This window comes from Ricinus communis, chromosome 2 (genome assembly GCF_019578655.1).
Source record: "Ricinus communis isolate WT05 ecotype wild-type chromosome 2, ASM1957865v1, whole genome shotgun sequence".
NCBI lineage: Eukaryota > Viridiplantae > Streptophyta > Magnoliopsida > Malpighiales > Euphorbiaceae > Ricinus > Ricinus communis.
In genome coordinates, this window is record NC_063257.1 from 1,786,236 (window position 1) to 1,797,277 (window position 11,042).

General features: G+C 34.6%; 3 protein-coding genes across 3 annotated transcripts; 2 read left to right on the forward strand and 1 right to left on the reverse strand.

Moving 5' to 3' along the window:
• Window positions 1-1,435: 1,435 nt before the first annotated feature.
• On the forward strand, window positions 1,436-5,201 carry LOC8275796 (low-temperature-induced cysteine proteinase). Its single transcript, XM_002510413.4, has 6 exons — window positions 1,436-1,966; window positions 2,740-2,975; window positions 3,120-3,260; window positions 3,360-3,791; window positions 4,157-4,241; window positions 4,728-5,201. Exons 1-6 carry the CDS (start codon window positions 1,546-1,548, stop codon window positions 4,811-4,813), a joined length of 1,401 nt encoding a protein of 466 aa, XP_002510459.2. The 5' UTR covers window positions 1,436-1,545; the 3' UTR covers window positions 4,814-5,201.
• A 256-nt stretch (window positions 5,202-5,457) lies between these two features.
• Window positions 5,458-7,076, reverse strand: LOC8275794 (lon protease 2). Its single transcript, XM_002510411.4, has one exon. It carries the CDS (start codon window positions 6,558-6,560, stop codon window positions 5,709-5,711), a length of 852 nt encoding a protein of 283 aa, XP_002510457.1. The 5' UTR covers window positions 6,561-7,076; the 3' UTR covers window positions 5,458-5,708.
• A 1,896-nt stretch (window positions 7,077-8,972) lies between these two features.
• LOC8275793 (thioredoxin H-type-like) lies at window positions 8,973-10,364 on the forward strand. The gene is made up of 3 exons (XM_002510410.4): window positions 8,973-9,166; window positions 9,767-9,889; window positions 10,001-10,364. The coding sequence occupies exons 1-3, from the start codon at window positions 9,080-9,082 to the stop codon at window positions 10,145-10,147; spliced, it is 357 nt and encodes a 118-aa protein (XP_002510456.1). The 5' UTR covers window positions 8,973-9,079; the 3' UTR covers window positions 10,148-10,364.
• The last annotated feature ends 678 nt before the right edge of the window (window positions 10,365-11,042 follow it).

Consider the following 11,042-nt stretch of genomic DNA (forward strand, 5'->3'; position numbering starts at 1 on the left):
AAAAGAAATTAAACTTTGGATGACTTTAAATGATTTTTTATTTTTTTTTTAATTTATCAGAAAGAATCTTATAATATTAATCTATAATATTTATATTATTGATTTGAGAAAGCTCAGTTCTTGATTATGAGATTGCCTGGATCCAGTTCAATAAAAAATAATTTTAGTTATGAATTTATTATAAAATCTAAAATATTAATATAGATCAAATTATTATTATCTTTAATTGCTTGTTGTTTGCTTAAATTAAAATGTTAGGTTGACCTCTCATTTAATATTTTTTTTAAATTAATTTTTTTTAGCATGTGCAATGAGTTAATATCATAACTTAATTTTCAAATAATTGGTCTGACTAGTCATAATGGAATAATAGACTAAGCATATATATTTTACTGATTGGAACAATGTTTTACTATTTTTATTTTTATTTTTTCTGATGGGATACCTTTTCAATATTTTATTGCAGTTGAAAGACTTTAATTACACTGTTTTTTTTTCTAATCAAGAAAATAATAAAATGAATAGAAACCAAAACTGCTTTTATTTAATATTTGATATTGATGTTTTCTTTTTCTTTTTGTTGAAGTTTTATTTTTGTTATTATTAGAAGGTATAAGTCCATTTGGAGTTGGACAGACATGGCAGTTCATGGCCCATAAAGTTGATGCTAGGCCTATAATCTATTCGGTCCGTCGGCCCAATCTTAGAGATGGTAAGACCACCGCCCATTCCATTCCTACCTGACAGAGTGTTTGCCTTGAAGAATTTGAGGAAGAATGGAAGGGAGTGGAGGAAAGCAAGAGGAGGGATCCTCAATTAACCTTGTTCAGTTAGACCAATGGATGGATTGAAAGTGCCACCTGCTGCTTCTATCCTGCTTGCTTGGGCCATTAATTTTCATGCTTCAAAAATGGTTGGATTGGAGGATGAATGTGAGGAAAAAGGATTATATATGTATTAGTTAACTTGCTTCACTTTTCCTTTCTTTAATCATCCAACCAAACAAAAGAAACATGAATTTCGTTACTCCACTATCCTTTCAAACCAAACAACCCAGAGAAAGATGCATCTTTTCTATCATCCATCATTCTAATCTAACCAAACATAGATTAAACTTCTGATGTTCTCGTATTAAAAACACAATTGTTTCTTTTTCTCTCTGGAATTGCAAATTGGGCTGCTGCCTGATGCGTATTTAGTTTCTTCTATAGAACTCTCTCGCCGGACCAAAACTGTATTTAGTTTGAAAATAATACTTTAGGTCTCTCACATGCGGTAGAAACAAGAAAGTAGAATTTCATTTGTTTAGTACAGACAAACACACTAACGAGTCATATATCTGCCTTTCCATTCTCACTTAGTGAAGCACGTGTAATGATTCAGGAAGCTGTAAAGAAATTTCCTGTATAAATGAGACACATTTCAGTGGTTTCTTGGCTCACCACGTTTTTAGGCAGCCAATCCAATAAAAAGAAAATACACGCCCATACTAAAAAGGCAAGATTCCCTTTATTTCCTCCGAGAGAAAAATAAGAAAAAAGAAAAATGAACTTTCTTTCTGCTCTTTTCTTGATCACTCTCCTCTTCTTTAACCTTTCTATTTCTTCCTTTTCTTCTTCTTCTGATATCTCTAAGCTCTTTGAGAGTTGGACCAAAGAACATGGAAAAACATACACTTCAAAGGAAGATAAGTTGTATAGATTCAAAATCTTCGAGGAAAATTATGAATTTGTAAAGAAACATAACAGCCAAGGTAATTCTTCTTATACCCTTTCTCTCAATGCCTTTGCTGATCTCACCCACCATGAATTCAAAGCTTCTCGCTTGGGCCTCTCTGCCTTTTCAACCTCCGGGAAGCTTTCCCGTCGGAATTTTCCATTGCATGATTTCGTTGGCGATGTTCCTATATCAATTGATTGGAGAAAGAAAGGGGCTGTTTCTCAGGTCAAAGATCAAGGGAATTGCGGTGCGTGCATCTTTTATTTGGATTCTTTATCTTTTTTATGCTTAATTATTTGATGAGTTTTTGAACTACTCTAGTCTTTCTTTATATTGATCCATGAGCATCGTGCATACTTAGTTTTGAACTTCTTGTGTGATCTTTATTATCATTTATTAGTAGTAATCTCTTAACTCTGTTTGTTTTTCCTTCTACTTATTAAACTTGGGAATCATGTAAGAATTGCAGCCATCTTATTTATTAGATTTCGTAATATAGTCTAGTACCTCAGCATGCTGTATACCGGCATTTGATTTTGATTGTTTTGTCAATGAAATATACATCTCTCTATATTTCTTAATCGTATTCCAAAAAGGGATTTGCCACCTTTATAATTTTAAAATCCTCATCAAAGAGATGGTGGCTTGTGAAAAATGCTTTCATTTATAGATTTGTTTTACCTTGAAAGTTTTCTCCTTTTTAGTTTTGATTGCAGTGAAGTTCAGTTCTTCACAATTTTTTCTCATGCACTATATTTTTCTTCTGATATTCTTAGTTAAGACTTCCATCTTGACTGAAATCATCAAGTTAGTACTATTTCTTGTTGCGTTCTTAGTTATCAAGACTTTCACTTTGACTGAAATCATCAAGTTCTACAATTGACTGTAATCTGGTTAAATCATTCTACTATGACTAAATGATATATATATGGCCATAATTGTTAGCTGTTTTTGACTGGTAAATTGCAGATACATCTATTTCATGGTGCTTAAGAATAAATTGTTTACTGTATTACGCAGGTGCTTGTTGGTCGTTCTCAGCCACAGGAGCTATTGAAGGCATAAATAAGATTGTTACTGGATCTCTCGTTAGCCTCTCGGAGCAGGAGTTAGTTGATTGCGACAGATCTTACAATAATGGTTGTGAGGGTGGACTAATGGACTATGCCTACCAGTTTGTCATAGAAAACAATGGGATTGACACTGAGGAAGATTATCCATATCAAGCACGGGAAAAGACCTGCAACAAGGAAAAGGTAATAATTTTATTTCCATTTGCTTTCCTTCACCTATAAACTCTCAATTCAGTTCCCACTCTTCCGTGTTCACATCATTGTCTATGTTGATTCACTCTCTGTTTCTCGTTTCATTCCGGTAGTCCTAATTTATACACATTGCAGTTGAAAAGGCATGTGGTAACCATTGATGGATACACTGATGTGCCCCAAAACAATGAGAAAGAGTTATTGAAAGCGGTTGCAGCTCAACCTGTAAGTGTCGGTATATGCGGCAGTGAGAGAGCATTTCAGTTGTACTCAAAGGTTAGTTTTTGATAGTTAATATCAATGACCATTTACTATAGACAGCAAAAAAAAAATTGGTTAGTGGATTTTTAAGTGGTTTAATTATTTGTATGATAGGGAATTTTCACTGGTCCATGTTCAACTTCTTTGGATCATGCTGTATTGATTGTAGGATATGGGTCAGAAAATGGTGTAGATTATTGGATTGTGAAGAACTCATGGGGAACACACTGGGGAATAAATGGTTATATGTACATGCTACGCAACAGCGGCAATTCTCAAGGGCTCTGTGGTATCAACATGCTGGCTTCATTTCCAGTGAAGACCAGCCCTAATCCCCCTCCTCCAGCTCCACCAGGACCCACTAAATGTGATCTTTTCACTCGATGCGGAGAAGGGGAAACTTGCTGTTGTACTCGCCGCATTTTTGGATTATGCTTTTCGTGGAAGTGTTGCGAATTGGATTCAGCTGTGTGTTGCAAGGACGGGCTCCACTGTTGCCCCCATGACTATCCAGTTTGCGACACAAAAAGGAACATGTGCCTTAAGGTCAGCATATTCTCTGCCTTCAATCTGCTAGCTGTTTGATTGTGTGATGCACATAAAACTATCAAAGCTAGGCATGATTATACTGTCGTTTGAATTTCTTCTGAACATTAAATTGCTTCCTTGACATTCTTCCTTTTATTTTTGTAACTTCAAAGATCTTACTCTCTGGTGGAAATGATAGAATTGCATGGGTTGTCTTTTTGTTTATCCCACGTGATGTTCAATACTGTGGATAAAACCACAAATTTGATAGAGTTGATTTATCATTTTAGCTAAAATCTATCTGATGTTGTGATTCTATAAAGTGCAATTAAAGCTTGAAATTAAGTTTGTCTTCAGTAGACTGATACTGCTTATGCTTGCAGTTTCCTGGTAATGCCACAAGAATGGAAACAGTTGCAAAGAAAAGCTCCTCTGGGATGTTTGGCAGTTGGAATTCCCTTCTTGAAGGTTGGATTCTGTAAAACCATTTTCATTTATTCTGGCGAGTGATTTAATTTTTTCAGAAAAAACCCTTGTAGAAGTTGCATGTTTCACAATTGAAGGGAGGGAGACTTTCTAGATTTAGAGCGTAAATTTTTGTGTACACCCCAGAAGTTGTATTGTTGTAGCTTGTGTGTAGAGAGATTTCTGGTGCATGGCATTGTTTTACAATGGGGGGATGGATTTAAGAAGGGAATTAAGGAGGTGAGCTTGGCATTGTTTCTTCTTTCTAGAGTCCATGAATTTAAGAATTGATTAGGGATTTTCCTTATCCTAGATATAAGACTGCTTTTAGCATATGTCTTTCGTATGTCTGTACGTATATTACGTCTCCCGAGCTGCTTACCTGCATCTTTATTTGTGTGCATCAATTGCTTGAATATTAGATATAAAGATATCCTATCAGCTAGTTTTGATATGTAAGCGAGTAGATAAGCAAACCTCTATGAACAGGTACAGCTATTGCAAAAGGCCACCCTAGGATTGCTGGAGTAATTGTGTGCCAAGACAATATCATATCCTTCAGGCACCAAAATTAAAACACACGCAAAAAAAAATGAAAAAGAACACCAGAAAAGAGGTGAGAACATCATTCTGCCTGGATAATTAGGGGTTGCTGCAGGGACCTTGATGATTTCTCTCTAGACCTGTCATGGGCATGGAAAAACAAGCCCTGTGCACCTAGACAGAACTCTTTTAACAACTGGCAGTGTGAATGTGAATTTACCATAAGAGTCCCAATTGGAACTTGTTGACTTCTTCCAGTATCGAACTCTTCACCCAAATTTATCAGGCACTCTGTCCAGTTCTGCCATTGATGATGAGTCTCTGCCATTGATGATCGTCGTTTATCAAATTTGTAAACTGCCAAAGTACGTAAATGAGAATATGATGCTGTTCCAGCCTGAGACATAATTCAATCATTCACATAACTCTTCATTAAAATTGGCGATGATCTCACTGCTTGAATATTTAGAGACACCTGCAAATACAGTAAATAGCGCTAGTTTACGGTTCATCCTTAATCTTGAACAACTGAAAAACGAATACCAAATGGCATGGTAAAATCGAAGCTGATCTTACACTAGTTAAATTGACCACAAGCGAAAACAATAATGCATCTACATGATCAATCCAGAACTCACAACCTCTCCTATTGATTGCACGTCATATTAGCAATTAATAAACATCAATTATGTGCAAAATCTTATTCAGTTTATGAATGTCAACAATTAGAGAAACACGGACACAAATTACACATCAAATTTTCGCAACTCGGGTACATCCATTTGTGTATAACATACTTGTATAGCAAAAGGAGAAGCAAATTGATAGCTAAATACATTTCTACGTTCCCTTTGCTATAACTATTCTTCTGTGCTTCTAGTTGAAAAATATCCTCTTTCTTTGTTTCTTCATATTCCTTTTTTCTTTTTATGACGATGACGGAAACACGTCTTTAACTGCAGAAGCAGCCGTTAAGTAATTAAGAGTGTTCCTCAAAGTCTCCTTCTCTCTCTTCAATCTGGCCGCTGTATCTTCCAATTCAAGTAATGCCTGTTGCTCACGTGGAGCACCTTCAAAAGTACTTCCGACAAAAAACGAAAACGGCGTCGGAAACAGATTTCTACGCAAATCTTGCGCTTCTTTTTCAGGTTTCCCATTTAACCTATTCGATAATCGAATAACATCTTTCATATACGTTTCAACTTCCGTCGCTAAAGCCTCCACGTCCTCATCTCCTGACGGACGGTCCTCTAGCCACGTCACCTCAGCTACAAGATAAGGTTTTGTACGAACAAGATTTGTTATGCGGAATCTTTCTTGACCTTTACATATAAGAAAGAAACGGTCATCGACGAGACGTTCGTGTTTAACGATCTCGCCTACGCAACCGACTTCGGCAGTGCCGGTGGCGGCGTCGGAGTAGATGACGCCGAAACGTAGGTCAGTGTGGAGAAGCGTGTGCATCATAATGCGGTAACGGAATTCGAAGATCTGGAGAGGGAGAATAGCGCCGGGGAATAAGACTAGAGGGAGAGGGAAGAGAGGGAGTTCAACGACGTCGTTTGATTTTGAATGATTGGCGTGATGTTTTTCGGAGAAAGATGAGGCGGAGCATCTAAGAGAGCTGTTGCTACTGTGCTGTCGTGTACGGCGGCGACGCAAATGGAGAAGTGAAGGGAGTGAATTGGAGTTATTAGGGTTTAATAAAAGAGGGGAAGTTGTTGTATTGGGGTTTATTAATGAGGGTTTGTTAGTAGAAATTAGCTGAAGCAGTGCCATCTCGGAAACAATACTAATTCAGAGAAAGAAATAGAGAGAAGGAATGCGAGTGAGTGAGCGTGGTTGAGTAATGAATTCTTTTTTTCTTTTTTTTTTTCTTTTTTGGGGGTTAATAATAACATCAATTATTTGCCATGTGGAAACTGCAAAATTAAAGAAAATCAGTCTTAAAACAAAAACTGAGTGTTGGATTTGTAAAATCTGGTGGGTTGGGTCTAATTTAATTTAAGGAGACGAAAGAAAGATGTGGATAAATACGGAGTGGGGTAGAATTTAAGGGGTGTGTGGTGGGAGTGAGGTTATCTGGAGCACACATGGCACGTGTGCACTTATTGGATAACTGACAATGTTTTTAAGCAGTGTGGTGGCAGTCCATAGCCGTATCATTTTCGATTCCTCAGAAAAATATCTTCAATATTTGATGCCCGTCTGAATTAGGAAAGACAAGCCTCAACTCAGTAATCCAATTCTCTCTATATAGACCCATGGCTTCTTCTCTAGATAAACTTCATAAATATGAGAGAATCATATCCTAAATTTAAATACTTTATTCTTTTTTGAAACCAAATTTAAATATTTATAGATTAAAGTATTGTACAAACAAATAACCTAGTTCATATTTAATTCTTCTTTCTGTTCAAATATTTACTTATATTGGCCGAGTTAATCTCTAATTCACATTAAATATATGTTAGTACTATTATCTATTTTCTTCATAAAAAAAAAAGCTTAAATTTTATTTTGTATATATTAATTCATACATCACTCACAAGCATTAAAGAATGCGACAGTTTTGGTCTTATAACAAACTGTTTGATCAACTTTCATGTGTTTTACATGGGATGCCGCTATTTTATGTGTTTTTAGTAAAACTTATTTGATGTAATTTTATTTTATTTTTTATTCCTTGTACGTCCGGAAACAAAGGGGATCGGCAAGGAAGAGCCCAATTCATGAGGCTCAGCCCATTTGGAAAAGGTGGTGCCTCCTCTAGATTGGTCAAAATAACACATTCTTTAAAATTAGTCCCTCTTAATTGTTATCTTTAAAATTACTAAAATAATCGATAGTAGAGAAAAAAAAAATTAAAATCTATAATAATATCTTTTATTAAAAATAATAAATAAAATACAACTAATTAAAATAATTTAAAATATCTTATAAATTTAAAAGATCTTCATAAAATTTTAAATTATATACTCATTTTTTATTATAAAGAAAATATTGAAAAGATTATAGCTTTAAAAAGACTCTCTAATCTATTTTTTTTTCTTTTTGAAATATTTTGAGAGTTCCTTTTTCTTGAAAAAAGACTTTTTAAGATATTTTAACTTTTTTTTCTTAAAAATCACAAGTACTCTAGAACTTTCTAGATATATTTTGTAGCAATGAAAAATTGAATAAAAAATTAGAGAAAGAGGTAGATTGAAGAAGCACATATTTTAAGGTATCTTAAAATAAAAGATTAAATTGTTTAAACTTTAAAAAAAGAAAAAGACTTATAAGAAGCATCCTTGGAGATCAACGTTTTCTGGATTAAAAGTCATGTAGATGAAATAACTATTTGGACAGTAGTAAGTAGGGCTATTTTAAGTTAAAAAAAAATCAAGACTTTTGGGAGCTATTTGGCATTCAATTGGATAAAAATTTGTCCGAGGTTGTTAATAGAAAGTTGTTAGTATTAACAAATTAAGTTCAAACTTATTAATATTTGATTCGTTAATTTGCGAGTTAATTTATCTAAATACTAACGAGTTTATTTGTAAACTAACTCATAAATAAATTTGTGTTTAAACTCATAAAAAATATATAATATTTTTTATTTTATTATTATTATATACATATAAATATTTATCAATTTATATAAATTGATGTGTAAAGATATTTTAATTTTTATTATATAATATAAAATATTTTTTATCTTTATTATAAATATATTTAATTTTTATTAAATATTTAATATTTTTAACATATAATGAAATAATATAATATTAAATAAATTAAAAATTAAAATTAATAAATAAATTTTAATAAGTTAAATTTAAAATAAATTTAGATTTATAATTATTAAATTCGAAATCGGTTTAAATTTACGTAAAATAATAAATTAAATTTGAATTTATTAAAATTGGCTGGGCTCGTTTGCCATCCATAAGTGAACCGTCTTCGCTTCCTCCGCGTATGTACACACGTAGATTTCGTGTTGACATTTCCTTGCTGTGCCATGTCGGCGTTCATAACGGTGACCAAGTTTTCCTCCCTTTCCTTCCTCCTGATGACGTGTAAGCATGCGTTCTCCTAAAGCGCCCAATCGCGTCAATAATAAGCTTAAGGGCATGGTTCGTAATAATGTTCAAAGTACGACTGCATTTTTGTAAGCAAAAAACTATCGAAGCGGTTATATATACTAGGGGAGAAGATCAACTCCAATATCAATCTAAGAAGAACAGTTAAATACAAAAGAAAATAAAAGTAAACTAGCTTTGCTCAAGATTCTCAGTTTTTCCGATAGGAGAAAAATGGCTGAAGAAGGACAAGTGATTGCCTGCCACACAGTTGAGGCCTGGACCGAGCAGCTCGAGAAGGGACAGGAGACCAAGAAACTGGTATCTCATTTTTGCTCATTCTTTCTCTCTTTTTAACCCTTTTCTTGTTTCTGATTGAACCTAGGAGTCATTGTAGTTTATCTTTAGCACTCCTATGGGTTTTTTTTTTTTCTTTGACATATATACAACAGCTGGATTTCTTTGAATTGTAAATAAGCTTGTGTTTTTAATTGTGGTCTAACTTGTGTGATGGCACAACTAATTGTTTAGTTACGTATTTGTTTGTTGCTTTTCCAGTTTGTTTGTTTCTTGTGGTCTTGATACAAATATGATATTTAAAATAAATTTGCTTAATTGAATTTCAAAAAAAGAGGCCCAGATAATATTTTATTTGATTGGAATTAGGTGCTTCAGTTATTATTTGCAGTTTTATCAGGTTAAAATCCAGATTTATATATATGGGGCCAGAATGCTCTCTTTAGAGTGCTTGATGCAGGACTGAGGACTTTCTCATTATTTGTGCATACTGCTTTATGCAAATCGCAATCTTTCTGGATAGTACTTTTGATTGAATCTATGAAATCTCTTAATGAGGGAGATAGCTCTTTGATTCTGCTACTAAAGAAATTCCTCACTTTAAGCTTCTGTCTCTTTAAACAGATTGTTGTTGATTTTACTGCTTCATGGTGTGGGCCTTGCCGTTTCATAGCTCCAATTCTTGCAGAGATGGCCAAGAAGATGCCTAATGTCACTTTTTTGAAGGTGGATGTGGATGAATTGAAGGTAATAAATCTACTTTTTGAAATCCTTGTAGTCATTAGGGTCATCCTTAAATAGAATGAAATTCACATAGCTCGAAAGAGACCTATTAAGTACTTCGTCTTCTGCGTACAGTCTGTGGCTGAGGATTGGGCTGTGGAGGCAATGCCAACTTTTATGTTTCTGAAAGAAGGAAAAATAGTGCACAAGGTTGTGGGTGCCAACAAAGAGGAATTGCAGATGACCATTGCAAAGTATGCTACCCCGGTTGGAGCAGCATAGAAGATGAAGCGCACACTAGGTGCTACTGGCAGTGTAATTACGGCCTGTTAGATATCTTTATCTCCAGTGTGTATTTGCGTGATGAATTTATGTTGTAGTGTGACTGCTATATGTTACGTTCGTTGGTCTGAGACCCCCACTTGATGATGTTTAGTCCTATCTATAGCATTTTCTCCCTGCTTTCATTATATGAGACATGGATACCTTGTTTGTAGAATCATTGCTGCCCGTCGTTGTCGGAAAATACTTCGTATGTGAATTTTCTCAATCTTGCCATTACTTGGTCATTGTTGACTGGTTGCTACGGAAAACCTGTTTTCTCAACAATGCCTATGCGCACCTCTAAGTGCAGGGTTAAATGTGAATGAATTTTTGCTAGATGCTGTGAGGGGAATGAATCGATGAGCTAAGCCAGGAGGCTGTTGAGGGGCTTTTTGTTGTCCCAGTGTGTCAAAAGGACCTCCATTGTCGGCCAAAATCCCATGAACCCCACCAGCCTTTTCCCATCCCACCACCAACTGGTAAAACTCTCAGGAATGTGTTCGATGCAACTCTTATCAAAATAACTGTCGGTTGTTAATGGTTAAACAGGTGTAAAATGAAAAATGAGACATGAAATGCAATTCAGATTAAAACAATTATCAAGATCTCTTCTGATGTATAATACTATAATCATAATGTTAAATTGTGAATGACTGTATCTTCTTCTCTCCCTCCATCTCATTTTAATTATTCAAATAATGCTTAAAAATAAACTCTCACTCAACCAATCTTATACATACAGAATTAGGTCCTGCAGGGCGCAGGCTATCGCATCAACACAAGTTGTCTACTCAAATATCTCAGATGGATAGTGTGACAGGGTTCTCCTGTAAAACAAATGCCTTCTCATTTG

Coding starts and splice junctions, on each gene's coding strand:
- LOC8275794 (XM_002510411.4), bottom strand. CDS start 6,560: ATGGCACTGCTTCAGCTAATTTCTACTAACAAACCCTCATTAATAAAC.
- LOC8275796 (XM_002510413.4), top strand. CDS start 1,546: ATGAACTTTCTTTCTGCTCTTTTCTTGATCACTCTCCTCTTCTTTAAC. Junction 2,976..3,119: donor AGACCTGCAACAAGGAAAAG/GTAATAATTTTA, acceptor TACACATTGCAG/TTGAAAAGGCATGTGGTAAC. Junction 3,261..3,359: donor CATTTCAGTTGTACTCAAAG/GTTAGTTTTTGA, acceptor TTTGTATGATAG/GGAATTTTCACTGGTCCATG.
- LOC8275793 (XM_002510410.4), top strand. CDS start 9,080: ATGGCTGAAGAAGGACAAGTGATTGCCTGCCACACAGTTGAGGCCTGG. Junction 9,167..9,766: donor GACAGGAGACCAAGAAACTG/GTATCTCATTTT, acceptor CTCTTTAAACAG/ATTGTTGTTGATTTTACTGC. Junction 9,890..10,000: donor TGGATGTGGATGAATTGAAG/GTAATAAATCTA, acceptor TTCTGCGTACAG/TCTGTGGCTGAGGATTGGGC.